Genomic DNA, 18360 nt, shown 5'->3' with positions numbered 1-18360 from the left:
ATGTTGGAGATAGGGGGATTTTTATTTTTGAATGAAAGAATCATGACTTTTGCAAAGAATGAAACTCCAGTTTTCTAAAGTAATCCCCTTTGCAGAAATCATAAGATGGACTATAATTAATACTATATCAAGCAATGGGGTCACTATGCATAACTATTGTTACATGCAGAGTGAAGGATTGTCAAACACAACTTACCGAGGGTAATAAAAGTTGGTTGGTTTTTCTCTTCTAGATTGTTGAAACTTACATCCTCTAATGTGTTATTAGCAAGCCTAATTATATGAACATTGTTGATGATGCAAAGCTACAGTAGGAAGCATTATGTTAATAAGTTGCATTAGTGGTTATTACTTCATGAGATTTGATATTTTTTTTCTAAGTGCATTGGAGGATTAATTAAGAAGTTTTGGATAAGTCATTTCTGAATATTACATTTTGGTCAAACTAGTAAAAAAAATTATTTTGTGTATTTTGTACTAGATTTACAGAGATGTTACAATGACAATGTCTCTTGTAAAGCCAATAATATTTTTTTTATCATTTATGAATTCTTTTCTTTTAAGATAAATTAGTGCAATATTGTTTGTTATTTGTATGTCCAAGAATAATACTCAAATAAGGCAAGAGCCCAACTCCAAAACTTAGTGAACACTTTATTCCTTTAAATCGCTAATTGATCAGTGTTTAAAAATATGTAAAAATAAATTTCAATTATAGCTAAAACGCTTTAAAAGAAAAAAAATAGAAACAAAATGTATATCTCTTTTTTTTAAATATAAATGTTCTTTTAAGAATCATATACATAATATCTAAATCTCATCTTTGGACTTTTTTTATTAATTTCAGGATTTTATTTGTATTTGAAAAAAGTATCCAAAGAAAAGGAAAAATCACATAATTACGTCGTAAGGCGTTTCCCTTGGAATGAATTGACCCAGCTGACACCGTGTTCTATTGTTAACCGTTGATTTGTGGTGTTAGACGATCAAACAAAGTTTGAACGTTGATCGTGGGAAGCCGAAGATCGTGGGAAGCCGAACGATCAAAAGCAGTTTTCTTGTCATTCTCATGGTTGTATTCCTTCCTTCTGCCCTTGCGCACTGGTCCTTCGCTCGACCAGGATGCCTCAAATTCAGTACTCAGATAAATACACTGATGATACTTATAAATATAGGTCTGTAACTCAGAGCTTGCGCTATCATTGACAACCTCCTATCGATTTAACCCTATACATACATACAATTGCAGTTGCCCTTCATTGCCACTGTAATTTGGAGCCTGGTTCTTTATTATTCAAAGAAAACGCTCTACCTGTAAACTCCTTCAATGCACTGTCATTCAGTTGGCAGAACATATTCTCCCATCCATGGGGTTTGATGGCCCTGTTGCGAAGGCCTGGAGCTCGATCTTGGGACAGAATGTCTTCAAGTTTTATGCTAGCGGGAGCCGATATTGCCAAGGCTTGTTGGCGACCATGGAGCTTCAGAGCAGGCATGATGTGATCTTGAGGATGTATAATTCTATAGTGCCTTGTAAGGATGAGGTCAATATCGAGGTTTATATGAATGAGGATGGTATGGATGCTGTCGTATTTGCGCTCCTCAGCAAGAAGGCTGCCAAGAGTATGCACAAGGATACCAGGGATCTCCAACAGTATGCCAGCTTGCTTACGCCGCGTTCGAATTGGAAGTGGCTCAGCGAGGAGCTCGTTGCAGTTGCCGAGTCGCAGATCCTATTTTCTTTCCCCTCATTTATTTGTATATTTATCCTAATAATATAGGAGTTTAAATCCGCCCAATTCCCATTGATGTGGTAAACGAAGATTTGTATTATCGTTACTTATTTTTGGATCTATCCAATAGGTTAGTCCACATAGGAGAAACGGAAATGTTAGATAGAGAATTTCCTCGAGACCCGGAACTTATGGAAAAATGTTGTTAGGCAAGGAATTTTCGTGAGCCCTAGAACTTGGTCAATAACATTTTTTCTTCATATTCGTGCTTCAAAACTTCTAGGTATGAATTTTCAATGTCCACCCTTAACAGGGATGCTCCTATTTCATTCTGGAAGGTGTCAAGACTGCCTGTGTATCTCTGCCCAAATCATAGTTTAAAAAGAGTGGTTTCATATTGAATAGGATTCAAAAACTTATAACCTTTTTGTTAAAGACTGTTAGATTCATTATAATTGCATTTAGAACAGATAGTAACAGGTCTTGGGAAGCGTGTTTCAAATTTGTCTTGATTTACATGGCTGCTTTTATTCCACTCTGTATCTTTGTAAAAATATTACGTTAATAAAAATAGTTTCAAATTGAATAGGAATTCAAAAGTTTATAACTTTCTTGCTGAAAATTGATAAATTCTTTATAACTGTATTCAGCAGATTTGCCTTAAAGGCAGATCATAGCTCTGTCCCCTCAAAACAACCGACATGAATACATCGATATGGTGGTCCCAGCCTTGTCACCACTTCTTTCTGATTCAATTCCATTCTGAAGAGGTCAAAACTACCTGTGTCTTTGTCCAAATCTTAGTTTAAATAGAGCAGTTCCATATTGAATAGAATTCAAGAGCTTATAACCTTACTGAAAATTGTTGGATCCTTTACAGCTGCAATAAGAACCGATAGTAGCATGTCTTGGGAAATCTTGTTGCAAATATTCCGTGTATGTATTGTCAATGTCTTGACTGAAGCCTTTCCACTCTCGAAGAAGTCAAAAGCTACCTGTGTGTTTCTGTACTAGTTTAAAATTAAATAGAATTCAAAAACTTCTTATAACTTTTATTTTGTTTGTGAAAATCGTTAGATTTTTTTTATATATAGAGGATTTTAGAATATATATATATATATATATATATATATATATATATATATATATATATATATATATATATATATATATATATATATATATATATATATATATATATATTTTCCTCTCTCTTCTCTTTTTCCGGAAAAAAGAGGAAGCAACGCTCACTGGTAGATATCAAGATGGATATGGTTGCTGCTTCTCACTGTGCCTTATTGCTTTCATAGGTGCACAACTTCGTTCACCGCCTTCAGACTTGCAGGTATTTCTAAAACTTGTTTTCCATTAAAATAATAATAATAATAGATCGAACACTATATGCAGTGAATTATTGTTTTATGTTCAAGATAATGGATAGCCTTTAATATTTTTAAGTTCTGGCTGGTAGCTATCTGCTTTTTGGATAAATCTTATATTTATTTAGATGTCAGGATTGATATCCATGTTACTTCTTCTTTCATAGGTGCACAACTTCATTCACCGCCTTTAGACATGCAGGGATTTCTGAAACTTGTTTTCCATAAAGATAATGGATCAAACACTATATGCATTGAATTATTGTTTTATGTTCAAGATGATGGATAGTCTTTAATATTTTTATTTTCTGGTTGGTAGCTATCTGTCAATGTCTCACCTTGCTTAACAAGGCTAATCTCATTCCATTCTGGAAGAGGTCAAAAACTACCTGCCTACCTGTGTCTCTGTAAATCTTAGTTTAAAAAAGAACTAATTTCATTTTGAATAGAATTCAAAAACTTAAAACCTTTTTATTGAAGACTCTGAAATATGCTTATGATTATATTAAAAACAGATACTAAAAGGTCTGCATTAAGAAAATATATTTTCTAGCAGGGATTGTTCTTGGTTATGTCAAGAGCAGCAAAGCTGTCTAGATGGATATGGACGTTGCTCCTTAGCCTAAGGAATTACTAATTTCATATATGCACAGCTTCATTCACAGCCTTTGGACTTGTATGTATTTTTTTCTTTTTCTATTAGGATAGTGGATGATGGATGGAGACTATACAATGGATTATTGTTATTTCTCAAGATAATTGATAGGTTTGGTTGTCTTTATAAATGTTATGGTTATTATCCATGAATTTTTTAATCAATTTTATATTTAATTTATTGTAGTAATGAGTTTAAAGCAACGAATCATAGATGCAGAAAGATAATTTATATTTGAGTTATTTACCACTAAAATTTATTTGTTTGTTTTTTTAAGTAATAGAACACTTCCAATCCACCTCAGTGATGTAGTGAACGAAAATTTGTATTATCATTTGCTTATGAATCTCTACAATGCTTAGTGCAGAGAGGAGAAACGGAAATGTTAGAGAGAGCATGGAAAAATGTTAGACAGAGTATTTTCGTGACAAGTAGAACTTAGTCAGGAAAATTTTTCCTTCATATTCGTGCTTCAAATCTTCCAGGTACGAATTTTCAATGTCCCCCTTAAAAGGGTTGTTCCCATTCCATTCTGGAAGAAGTCAAAACGGTCTATGTTTCTTTGCCCAAATCTTAGTTTAGAGAGTGGTTTCATATTGAATAGGATTCAAAAGCTTATAACCTTCTTGTTAAATATTGTTAGATTCATTATAATTGCATTTAGAACAGATTATTCCATTCGGGAAGATGAAAAAAACTAATTGTATCTTTCTAAAAAATCTAAAATTAATAAAATTCAAAAGTTTATAACCTTCTCTTTGAAAATTGATACATTCTTTACCACAGTCACACTTGCCCAGGGAAGACACAAGGAGAATCTTTCCCTCCCAATTTCTAATGGTAGCTTCATAGATGCCAAACTCATTATTAGACCTTTAAGAGACTAGTTGTATCTGAAGCCCATTCTTGAACACAAGCAGTCCACTTTCTGACAAAATCCATATTTTCAGACAAATGGAATAGCTCCTTTTTTGTACTCTATATTGATGGCAATTGTACAACTTTTTACATGACACGGTCTTCAGAATTTTGTGAAATATGTCAGAATATACTTAAGACATCCGATAACTTTAAGAGTATCGCATAGGTTGGAGGGAGGGATATTTCCGACAAAACAATGACCTACACGAAATAGGGGTGCCTTGGAGTAGCGCTAAACAATAAGGACTACGGATAAATAGGTAGGGGTGCGCGACGTCCTACCAGCAAAAGCGTTGGGTGTACTTAGCCAAACCAAAAAGCGATGTGTACCCAGCTGTACATGGGAAGAGGTGGTTTCAGGGTACTTCATAAGGCAAGGGCTAACCAGCCTGCCATAGGGCATTAAATGCCCAGGAATATGCATGCTCTATAACAAAATAACACCCAGTCTTTACTTTTAATTTATGTAGCCACCAAGGACTCTGTGTTATTTTGTTATAGAGCATGCATATACCTGGGCATTTAATGCCCTATTTTCAGGCTGGTTAGCCCTTGCCTAATGGAAAGAACGTTCACGGAAAGAGGGTAGTACACAAAAATTATTTACTACTTTAATTTGACTTGAAACCATCGCATAGATTATAAGCGCTGAGGATTATCTCGAAAGCTATACAGATTTATCAAACTTATTAGTGTAGTTTAGATTTATTATTAGTTTATTTAGCCGATAAGTCTTTTTATGCATCAACAATTGTCAACATTTTTACTCTGCGTCGTTCGATCAAGTGAGACACTTTCAACCGTTGATTTGAAGTGTCATCTGGCGAGCATGCACTATACTTCGAATGCTTTTTCCAAATATCGGTTGAGTTGCCTTCTTTTCACCTCCGAGTTATGCGGTGCATTGAACCTGGCCCTATTACACAAAAACTATGATCCCTTGAAGGCCCTCAATGTTACTACATAGAGTTCCTTTGTGTCACTTTCCTGATCGCCTTTGTTGTCCATTACTTCGTGGGCCGACGACAAAATGAGCAAATCACCTTAGCCTAGGCAACGTAATTTGCAACGAAGGACGGGGTCTTTGAGAAAAATTTTAGTTTATTAGGTACCGGGGATGGAAACGATACTCCCTTGCTGCTGAAAGAAGGACAGAATGTCTTCAAGTTTTATGCCAGTGGGCGCCGATATTGCCAGGGCTTGTTGGCGACCATGGAGCTTTAGAGCAGGCATGATTTGATCTCGAGGATGTATAATTCTATAGTGCCTTGTAGGGATGAGGTAAATATTGAGGTTTATTTGAATGAGGATGGTATGGATGCTGTCGTATTTGCGCTGGCCAGGAAGAACGCTGCCAAGAGTATGCACAAGGATACCAAGGATCTCCAACAGTGTCCCAGCTTGCTTACGCTGCCTTCGAACCAGAAGTGGCTCAGCAAGGAGCTCATTGCAATTTCTGAGTCGCAGATCCTGTTTTCTTTCCCCTCATTTTGGTTTAAATTCTGCTTCTTTGTTTTGAGCGATGCCGAACAAACCATCTTTGATGTCAAGAGACTCATTGGGAGAAAGTAAGTGCTCTGATCTCTGATTTTCCCATTCATTAGACAATTATATTTATTGCAAGTCCAATTCTTGCCTTGATATTGAACCCACAAGGATGCCAATCATGAAATTGGCATGTTAAGTTAGGGGTCGAGAAACATTCTAGTTGGGGTCAGATCAAGATTTGATTTCTGCCCTGTCCAAACTTCAAGAAAATGATTTCAAACTTTTACTTGATGAGCACAATTAAATGAAAACATTTGTTTTATATAAGTTTGAAGGCAAAGAAGTTCAGAGGGATATGAAACTGGTACCATACAAGATTGTGAACAAAGATGGGAAACCTTATATTCAAGTTCATGTACGATATGGAGAGACAAAGGTATTTAGCCCTGAGGAAATCAGTTCTATGATTTTGACTAAGATGAAGGAGATTGCAGAAGCATTCCTTGGCAAGACTATAAAGGATGATGTGGTCACTGCACTAGTACCATACAAGATTGTGAACAAAGATGGGAAATCTTATATTCAAGTTCAGGTATGAGATGGAGAGACAAAAGGTATTTAGCCCTAAGGAAATCAGTGCTATGATTTTGACTAAGATGAAGGAGACTGCAAAAGCATTCCTTGGCAAGACTATAAAGGATGCTATGGTGACTGTCCCTAGTATGCTTTCTTTTCAACCTTTTTTTTAATGAGGTTGTGGGTAACCAATTGTTGACTGCGTTGTCACTGTCAACTTGTGGGCTTGCGCAGGTTATTTTATTGATGCACAGCGCCAAGCAACGAAGGATGCCAGTGTTATTGCTGGCTTGAATGTAGCTCGTATTATCAACAAACCCACAGCGGCAGTGATATCTTATGGCATGGACAAGAAGGGTGGAGACAAAAATATTGTTTTTTTTTATCTTGGCGGTGGCATGTTTGATGTCAGCGTTTTGACTATTGATAACAGAGTTTTTGAGGTTTTGGCTACAAATGGTGATAGCCATCTTAGAGGTAATCTGTCTAAACTTTGTCTGGCAGTTTTACATTATGAATTTGAATGTGTGCACGGTGGTTATCATTGACTTTTTTGGTTGGCGTTCGAGCTTTGAACTTACCGGGATGTACACTAATATGTAGGTGAAGACTTTGACCAAAGGATAATGGAATATTTCATCAAATTGATCAAGAAAAAGCACATAAAGGATATTAGTAAGAATAGCATAAATGAAATAAGACATTCAATGTGTTCCTTGTAATATAGATATAAACAAAACATCTAAAGAAAAGTAATTGTACAATGATGCAGTAAAAAAAAACAAGGTTTTCCACAAACCACTTAACTCTTTTAGAAAAATTCAACAATTCCAATTTAATAATCCTATCGGCCTCTCTTTGTACTTTTTGGGACAATCAAAGTAACAAAACCATACAAATTAGGTAGCACAACCAGATACTTCTCAACATACATACCGTCAAAGACCTTCCTTCCTTATCTTTGGAAAAGCAAAGGGCGGAAAATGGCTTGATATAGAAGACCCACCTTCTGTCATATCCAGCTCTGATGGATCACCATCTACTCTCCAGTCAAAAGAGTGCAGCAGCTGAGCTAGTGCAAGGTCAATCATGGAAACAGCCATGGCGGCCCCTGGGCACCCTCTCCTCCCTGCTGAGAAGGGAAGCATCCTGAAATTTGATTGACCTGTCATTATATCCATAACATGGTCATGCTCACCCAATTCATGCATGAATCTCTCCGGCTTCAAACCAAAGCATCCACCCCCCACACATTGGGATCCCTTCCAATAGTCCACACATTCACGATTACTATTGTTTTTTTAGGTATATTGTATCCGCATACGCTCGCGGTCTCTACAGATTCATGGGGAATCGCTAGCAGCCCCGTTGGATGTAATCACAACATCTCTTTCACAACACATTGAAGGAACTTCATCCTTCCCACATCGGATCCGTTTACTTTGCCACGTTTTCCGACACATGATTCTATTTCTTGCTGCAACTTTTTCAGGACATGGGGATGTCTGAGCAGCTCACTCATTGCCCATTCTAACGTGGATGCCGACGTCTCCATTCCAGCGATGAATATGTCCTGTACAAACCAATGGGAAAATAGTTTATGTTGTCAATTAAAAATCAATGTAATATTGAATTGCTGAAGTTAATTTATTTGCATCTAGATTCAGGGGGTTCTTGGGAATATTTTGAAATTTGAAGGACAGGGCAGAGTGTGGTAAAGAGGGATGTCAATTATGTGACCTTCCAATAGATTTCCTAAATTTACAATAAAAAAGAATTGATTTAGCTGTTTAACTCGATTTAAGATTTCCTATCTACATACAAACATAATCAATTTAACTGCTTCCCGTTTGGCTTTGGTGTCTCCCTTTATATCATTGTTATCAGCTGTCATCTGCAGCAACACATCCACGAAATCTTTAACATGCTCTGCCTCTGCCTCTGCCGGTCCCTGGCTGTGGCCGTCGCTGGAGGGCGTGGCGGCCTGAACATGAAGATGATCGTCTATAATTTTCTCAGCGAAGGCATCGTATGTTTTGCTTATTTCCACCATACGCCGCTTGATGCCTTGCAAGTCCATCCAGTCCACATAAGGAATGAAGTCTCCAATGTTGACATCTCCTAGAGTAGCTGACAACTCTAGTAACAGGTGCTTAAATCCTTTGCCATCAGCTCCCAAGTCATCGTCAGAAACTTTCCTCCTGAACAGTATTCGCGAAATTACATTGAAGGAGAGGGTGAAGATGACCTTACTCACATTCACAACAATTGTGCCGTTCTGGCTCTGCTCCCAAATGGACCGGGTAATCGCCGACACCTCTTCCTCTCGCACATTTTTGAAAGACTCGATTCTCTTAGAGGTAAAGAGTTCCAACACGCAGAGCTTCCTCACTTGCCTCCAATAATCTCCATAGGGAGACAATACCATACCCTTGAAATTGTAGGATAAGTACTTTCCAGCTGCAGTTGCCAGTCGGCTGGCAAATATGGAATCCTGAGTTGTCAGAAAGTGTTTGGCTGTCTCGGAAGAAGAAACTACGACGGTGGGGACAGAGCCTAAGCGGAGAAACGTGATGGGACCATATTTATCAGCCAGGTCTTTCAAAGCATGATGAACAGGGTTCTTCAATTGGTGGAGATTTCCGATGATTAGCCATGGATGGGGTCCTGGAGGAAATCTTCCTCCGTTCCTTCCACCCTTGTGCTGCAATATCCAGTATAACAAGAAGAAAATGAGAGCTCCATATCTAGCCGTTGCCCTCCATGTTGCAGGCAGAGGCGGAGGAAGAGTTTGAGGCAACCAATGAAAATCCATAATGAACTTTCCTCTATCATGTCTGCAACCAAAAGAAAGATGTTTCCCATATTTAAGCGATCCGGGATTCCCTACAGTTGACTATCGGCCAAAAGTTGGTGGGTCATTGTATAATGTTTTATAAAAAATGTTTTTAAAACATTAATATATTTTCATTTTTAAAATTTGATATTTTCAATTTTTATTAGTTGACTATAAAGAATGATATTTTTTATTTTTATTTTTTAAAAGAGAATTATTAAATAAAATATTTAATATAAAAATTTTAAATAATTTGAAATGTTGTTTAGTTATCGTTTTATTGTGTACTAAATACTGCCTATTTAGATTCATTTTAATTTTGGATTTATTAAGTGTTGAGAAGGATCAATTCTCTTTTCACTATTAAAGAGGTTTGCATTTCAAAGAGACCTCTAAAGACACCTCTAAGGACTTGGTAGATTCGGAATTAAAATGTATCTATATATATATATATATATATATATATATATATATATATATATATATATATATATATATATATTTGACATTAAAACATTTTATTTATAATTCACATTAAAATATTAAAACATGTCCCCTCATTTTTTTCATATCAACATATATTTAATTATTTTTATTATTAATATTTTCTAAAATATTACATATCAAATTCATATTAAGCATTAATAGAATTACAAATCTCTTTCGTACATTGAAATAGAAAGTAGCTATTAATAGAATAAGAATCTTTTCAATCTTTCTCTCTATATGTTTTATGTAAAAATATTTTACATAACATGTGTATTGACATATTTGATTTATAAACTTGTTAAAATTTTCTTTATTATTGATATTTACTCCGTAAGGCGTTTCCCTCTGAAATGAACTCCCCAAACTGCTTTCGTGTCAAAATATGTGCCATTTGACTTTGTTGTTAAAAGATTGGGTAATCATTACCCGTTAATTTGAATTGAGCAATGCTAGCCGCGGCAGTTGTTACTAGGTCATTGGATCCTGCAATAACGGTCAACTATCTTCCTTACGAACTGTCAACCGACTTAACTTATTATATCGATAATATTTTGCTAAGTGAACAAATTTTTTCTTCAAATTTTCAGGTATGCTTCTTTCATTAATTTTGCGAGTCTGTAACTTGATCTTGCATTGTAAGTTTTGATTTACGCTGATATCAATAATATTTTGCTCTATGAACAAGGTTTTTCTTCATATTTTAAGGTTAGGCAACTGGTATTTCAAAGGCAGAGGTGCATCTATTGCAGATCATTAATTGGATCAATAGTTTTCCGGGCTCAAATTTGTAAGGTATGTATCGTATTCTTGTACTCTTAGCCCCCTTGCATGTGCATTACTTGCTAATGCCTGAGAGAGGATTTCGATGGTGATTTTCGCGCCAGTAATGAGAGTTTTGTTTTCTTGAGCGTTTTCTGTTTGCTCGAAAGTGCCTCTCTGAGATGGCCGAGGTTTTGTTCTGGGTTTGGTAGATATCACTGGATTTTTTGTTTCTGGGTGTCGCAGTAGTCCAGCATTTGTTTAGGGTATGACTGCTATTTTTAGCACAAATCAACTGGGATTTATATTTTTGTAGTTGCTTTTATTAATAGTAAATAGTGCAATGGTTATAGAATGTAATCTCCTTGGGTATTTTTTTGGGAGGGATATGGCATTGCATGGTAACTATGTTATTACATGACAACAGTTCTTTGGGGAAGGAAAAATGTCAAGCGGTGGGTTTCATGTGCTGCATCTTGTGAGACCATTTCTTTCAATCTTACCAGCAGTCCAGACAGCTGAACGAAAAATACCCTTTAGGGAGAAGGTTCTTTAAATTGTAATCTCCCTTTTAATCTTTCTCGTATGTAGTCAGTTGCCTCTATATGGAATACATTCAGCAACCGGTGCGGATCCATTCTATTGGATGCATGTAATTCTGGCATAAATGTGCGCATCAATCAGTTTGATAAAAACGAAAAGAAGAAAAGAGGAGTTGGAGGTTATAGTTTAAAGTCGATCAACACTAATCAAATTCGTTAGCAATTTTGATAAAAACAGAAAGAAGAAAATAGGAGTTGGAGGTTATATTTTAGAGTGGATCAACACTAATCAAATTCGTTAGCATTTTTGAGACAGCGGCAGATGTAAGGAATAATTTAATGACTTTTGAGATACACGTGATCTTGTAGTACATCACGATTGTGGGAAGAGGTCATGCTGGCGGAGAGCAATGATATTCATGGGAGAAATTTATTTGAATACCAGAACTATCTATGCAATAATCTTATCTTAGCGTCTTGTTTGTCAAGTTTTCCCAATTGCGTATGCAGACAGTATGTTAAAAATGACAATATGTTAAAAATGAACGTAATAAAAGCGAGCACTGGTTAAATATTGTCCAGGTGTGACAAGATGACCTGCATTACATTCCGTATATCTGTATATTCTGTATCTTTGAAGTCTAGACAACTATCACAATTTGCAAGTTGCCGTATATCCATATATTCTGTATACATTCCGTATATCCGTATATCCGTATAGTCTGTATCTTTGAAGTTTATCTGTATCTTTGAAGTTTGGACAACTATCACAATTTGCAAGTTGTCGTATATCCATATATTCTGTATCTTTGAAGTCTGGACAACTATCACAATTTGCAAGTTGCAACTAAGGTTCCGTATATCTGTATATTCTGTATCTTTGAAGTCTGGACAACTATCACAATTTGCAAGTTGCAACTAAGGTGCATTGAATATGCTTCGATGTACTTTTACGGTCATTATCATTAATAAAACAAAACAAGTACATGAGATATCGTTGACATCCATGTGGGATAATTTAAAATATAATTGAAAGTGCTAAATGGTGTTTTTAAAAGTTGTTTATTAATGATATCAATAAAAAAATAGTGAACATGTACATGACATATCGTTGACATTCATGTGGGATAATTTAAAATATAATTGAAAGTGCAAAATGGTATTTTTAGAAGTTGTTTATTTAGATTTCTGTTTAATTAATAATATTTCATCTATATTAAATGTATTATAATTATTAATAATTAAAAAATAAAATAACAATTATTATAATTTCTAAAGTTATGAGAATATTTCATAGTACCCACTCATACATAACTTACTCTATATAATTTGGCACATTATTGCATACGTTTTTTGTTAGTTTACTACATATTTTAAAAATAATTATTTTAAATATTACAATGACTTATTAAAAATTGAAATTTAAGAAAAATGATCTTAGCATGCATTATTTGAACAAAATATTGCAGCTTGAAGACTCTTTTATGTGATATGTCTTAGCCCTATTCAAAGTTGTAAAGTGTGTTTTTTGATGATCTCCTTGTTACTAGTGGTAATGCTTCAAAGGACAAGGGAAGTGCTTTGATAGACAACAAGATGGGGCAAATGAATGGAGCAAAAATGATGGGAATTGAATAAAATCAAGTGGTCAACTGAAGAAGAATGGGGTTCATGTGAGGATGGGAATGCTCTTTTTGATGGCAGGTCACATCCATTGCAACAATTCGGATATAACACACATCCACTCTAGGATTTAGTGTTTCTTGGTTCCATGATGAAAATAGTGAAGACAAAATACATGAAAATAATGACGACAAAATACATGTTAATCTGTTATTTGTGTTCTTTGATGGAAGTTTTGTAATGAATGAACGAAATGTGTTCTTTGATGGAAGTTTTGTAATGAATGATTGAAAAATACATGGTGAGAGAAAAATGCATATTATGCTAATTGAGGAACGTTTTTCACTTGTTGAACTTGTAGTATACATGTTAATCTGTTACTTGTGTTCTTTGATGGAAGTTTTGTAATGAATGAACAAAATGTGTTCTTTGATGGAAGTTTTGTAATGAATGATTGAAAAATACATGGTGAGAGAAAAATGCATATTATGCTAATTAAGGAACGTTTTTCACTTGTTGAACTTGTAGTATTGAATTTAACACACTAACACTTTACAACAATGAACTAACAATCTTCATGATGAAAATAATAATATCTAAGATTTATCTACATAATGAAAAAGGAAATATGGGATATTCCAATCACGTTCCGAGGCATTTTTTTAAATGTGGATGTGAGAAAAGGTTGTTGTGGAAGGTGTTGTTTGTATATGGGAAATTTTTTGATCATGGTGTGTAATCTTAATGTTGATAGGTGGAAGGTGTTGTTTGTATATGGGAAATTTCGTGATCATGGTGTGTAATCCTAATGTTGATAGATATGTCTACTTTAAAATGTGGATGTGAGAAAGGTTGTTGTGGAAGGTGTTGTTTGTATATGAGAAATTTCCTGATCATTGTGTGTAATCCTAATGTTGATAGATATGTCTACTAAGCGGTTCTAGTTAATAGGGCATTGATGTGAGCATTCAATATATTTTTATTCTTTATCAAAGTATTTTTTTGTTTTATTTTCGTAATTCAATTTATGCCTTACGGCGTTTCCTTTGCAACATTTGATGCAAATGCTAATTTAATGCTAGTTTAATATCTAAAAACTCCTGACATCTAAAAGTTTCTGTCACAGCAAGTTCATCCTATACAGAGAAGGCAAAATATGTGCCAGAATGACTCCTTAGGGAAGATTAGTCAATCCTGTGCTCATCTGTTCACATGATCTTCTTCAATATCGCTCTAAAGTAACGTGTTCACCTCCGCAACTTTATTTGCGATATATCTACTATATTCGCCATTTTTACCAGTAGAATTATTATTTTACAAATATAATATTCCTCAACGTGCTATAATAGTCTTCGTCGGAGGAACCATAATCACATTCATTTAACAAGTACCGTAAAATATGTGGAGAGCGGAAAATTTACCTGATAATCACATGAGAAACCACTATATTTGCCTTCTAAATCACTCACCGTCTTTTCCTGGCGCCAGGGTTCGAGAGCCTACCATTGGATAGGCATGGCCAAAACCAACATGCCAGTCCCTAAATTTCCGCGAAGTGGATCGTGACATCACGCCATCCATTTTCCCTCAAACATAGCCGCCCGATAAATTCAGTCAATTTGGCAAATATATTGGTTTTTGAGGGGGCGGCTGGGTAAATTGGGAATGGAAAGGACGCGAAAATGTGTTTTTTAATTACATATATTTTTTATTTTGCATAAATAATAATATTAAGCAGTTTTTTTGGGTGATTAAATGAAATTCTAATTTTTTAAGTTCTTGTTACATCTGTGCTACATAACTTTTTACAGTTTAAATTTAGGATTCATACATGTTTTTATAAAATTTTAAATTAAAAAAAACAGAGAACCTTGAAAGTTATTTAATCCATAAAAAAAAATTAATATAAATCCACAAAAAGGGAAAGCACAAAACATTTAGAGCAATTTGATCTATAAATATTCTCTTTTCCTACGCACGTGTGTGATGTAGCATGCTTGTTTACCACGCTTACGGTTATTGTCAAACCATTGCAAGAATTAGTCCATGAAGACCGATGGCGTTGCGAGGATGACGGCGGCGATGGCGAGTTCAAAGTCAAATTTGTTTATTATTTTTTATTATTCAAAACATGAACGTGCCACGAAAGTACGGGCGGGCAGGGTGCAATCGACGGATCAGAAATAAGAGACGGGAAAAATATTGCTATATATATTTCTCCAACCCTTCACAAGCGGGAAGCGGCCATTTCACAATCTAATTGAAACGGAAGTTGTCATTTTGATGCCAAGAGACCGCAATGGAGATTACAGGATGGCAGAGCCTAAGCATGAACATGAACATGAACATGTTGGAGTTTATTCGCCACCAATTGCTGGAAGTGGAGGACGAAATGGATATGTATCGCCCAGGAGGAAATGATCCATCCTCTTCACCGTCTTCAGTATCTTCCCCCAGAGTCAGCTGGGAATACCTCCATGGCACTGCCACCGCCACAGCCAGTGGCTCATGCCAAAACAGCGGCAGCAGATCACCATCAGAAGACAATGAGAGTTCACAATACTCTTCTGCTTCTACTTCTGTATCCACAGTCACAAGAAGAACAGAGGCGGTAAATATAAATGGGAAGCCACAGCCACGGGAGGAGCAGAGTGTGGAAAAGAACAATGGAATTCACTACAGAGGAGTGAGGAAGCGGCCATGGGGTAAATTCGCAGCTGAAATCAGGGACCCCGCCAGGAAGGGGGCCAGGGTTTGGCTCGGCACTTTCGTCACTGGCGAAGAGGCCGCACTCGCATATGACCGGGCCGCCTTCAGAATGCGCGGAGCCAAGGCCGTCCTTAATTTCCCCCTCGCTTTCGCTTCCATTTCAGAGAACGGATCGGCCGTAGGTCACATGGGGAAGAAAAGAAGAGAGGGAGAGGAGAAACGGCCGAGGAGTGGGCGGCATGTGATCGGGGGAGCTCAGTTAGTTGGAGCAGAAGCTGAAGGGGTATTCATTATGATTTGATCATTTTATTATTATGATTGTGAAAATGTATGACTGAGATTAAATTGGTAATAATCCAACAATTTTGTGAAAATTTATCTCCATTATCCTCTTCGAGTACACATTGCAAGATTGCGGTGAAATAAGAAATAAAAGGACTTGCACCTCAAATTGTAAAATATTGTATTTTTCATAGTGTAATGTAAATGATATCGATATATGATCAATATAATTAGATATTAAAGCACATCTAAAATTTATTTTTTTTATTTCTCATAAATAGTAAATTAAAGGACCTGTGTATTATCTTTCCTGGTTGAAGACGCGTTAGTAGGTCTTAAATATTAAAATGGCCAAAATTATCAAATCACTATATGTGGAATACTGGAGAATTATATTCCAAATATTCTTTTGGTTATCGCATGCGATTTGACTGTCAAGAAGGTTTCTTATTTTTAATGATCATTACATCCTATAGTTTTTATGTTCAAGTCGGCTCAAATTAATTTTTGACATTGTAAAATAGTTAGTGAGGGTTTGAAATATAATCCATATAATAGAGGTGCGAATCGACAACGTTGGCCCATGGGATTATTTTATAGTTACAATCAAGGTGATTCACATAGTTTTATGAAGTTGGAGGAGAACATTTGCTTTGATTGTAGATTTTTTACACTTAATAAGTATGAGCCAAAGTTGATGACATTCATGATGGACTAAATAAGGTGGGCAAATATGTCAGTAACTGAAGGTTTTAACGGAAATTTCCCGCTGCTCCAGGCCCAACGTAACGGCAAACCTTATCTCGATTGCAGATTCACTAGTGTTAGAACCCACCTTTCCGTCTCCGCTTATAGAGAGGGATATTGATATTCACCATCGGAATGGTTTATCTCGGAAAACTTTCGCAACGGAAATTTGTGTTACATCTGACATCTGTCGCGCCGTCTTGCTGAGAGTTCGAGGCATGGTATTAAATTCAAAGTACACGGCTACAGCATCCCGCGAATGCCAGCCTCTGCAATCGAATAAATGCACAACAAAATGGTTAACGCATTCACTCAACTCAGGGAACTCAATTAATTTGTTTTTAATTATTACAATTTTTATTAAAATTTAACAAATTAATTATTACCATTTCTATGAAAATATAAATAACCATTACTATTGAATATTGATTTATCGAAAAGTGGTATTTAAAAACAAAATTATAAATATTCCTATTATTTACTATTTAATTCTTATTAATATTATAATTATTTTAGAAATTTATTTAAATAATTTTATATTTTTAAAATTTATTAATTTAAAAAGAGGTAATATTATTTTTTATAAAATTTGTATTTTTTCCCTAATTTTTTATAAAGTTAGTGTTGAACAACTTTATATATTTAAGAAAATGTGTAATTTTTTCCTTTTTAAAATAAAAATAAATATTTCTAAATAAAAAACATTATTGTTTAGTTTTAACTAAACACATTATTGCTGAAGGCTTATTTCAATTTAAGGTGGACGGGGATCTCTTGACTTTTATTTTTATTTTTTTAATTGAGAGCCTAGATTGATTCTCAAGGAAATATGTTCATCATATGCTTAAACTTAATGCTTATCAATCGTTGTAATGTATTAAAGAATTTATTAGGTTGCATTGACTTTTAATAAATTTTAAAAAATAAATTGGTGACACGTGGCTCCCCCCACCAATTTCCTAGAGATTTGAGATTATTCCAATTCTAATAAGTTCCTCCATGATAAGTTTCTTATTATTATTTATAACATTCATTTATATATAAACAAATTTGAGTTAGAAAAATTGTCCATTACTTTTAATAAATTTTAAAAATTAGATTGGTGCCATGTGGCTCCGCACCCACCAATTTCCTAGGGATTTGAGATTATTCCAATTCTAGAAAGTTCCTCCATGTAAGTTCCTCATTGTTATTTATAACATTCAATTATAATTCCTTTTTTTCTGGTAAGTTAAAGTTGACGCATAACCTTTTATACATGGTTAATCAGGTAAATGTGTGCATTAGTAAGGCATTCTTTGTGTTGCAATAATTTTTTTTGTTATATTTATGAAGTCTTGGGCTATATCAACCACATTAATATTTTTAATGTAGTTGTACTAGTAAAATATAAATAATCTCACTCTTTGTGCTTGCTTAGTTTGTGTAGGTATTACAACAGAGAAGATGTGGTAAGAATATACCTATTTGATTACTTTAAATTACATTACAACTTAGAGGATGTAAAAATATTTCACTTTCACACTTGAGTATTTTTATATCAATTTAGGAAAAAAAATAAAATTAAAAGTATAGAAAATAAATATATTTCCAGTTGTAAATGTGGAAGATGTATAATTGT

At 34.9% G+C, this 18360-nt stretch overlaps 1 protein-coding gene and 1 pseudogene across 1 annotated transcript; one reads left to right on the top strand and one right to left on the bottom strand.

The window, feature by feature from the left end:
* Positions 1-7690: 7690 nt before the first annotated feature.
* On the bottom strand, positions 7691-9567 carry LOC149257705 (cytochrome P450 750A1 pseudogene; annotated as a pseudogene).
* Positions 9568-15256: 5689 nt separating this feature from the next.
* LOC149257704 (uncharacterized) lies at positions 15257-16107 on the top strand. Its single transcript, XM_089370097.1, has one exon. It carries the CDS (start codon positions 15301-15303, stop codon positions 16009-16011), a length of 711 nt encoding a protein of 236 aa, XP_089226223.1. The 5' UTR covers positions 15257-15300; the 3' UTR covers positions 16012-16107.
* Positions 16108-18360: the final 2253 nt, after the last annotated feature.

Source organism: Pinus tabuliformis, chromosome 6 (assembly GCF_031772625.1).
Source record: "Pinus tabuliformis cultivar Carrire ecotype Pingquan chromosome 6, CPIR1, whole genome shotgun sequence".
In the NCBI taxonomy this organism is placed as follows: domain Eukaryota; kingdom Viridiplantae; phylum Streptophyta; class Pinopsida; order Pinales; family Pinaceae; genus Pinus; species Pinus tabuliformis.
This window is presented reverse-complemented; position numbering and strand designations above follow the sequence as displayed.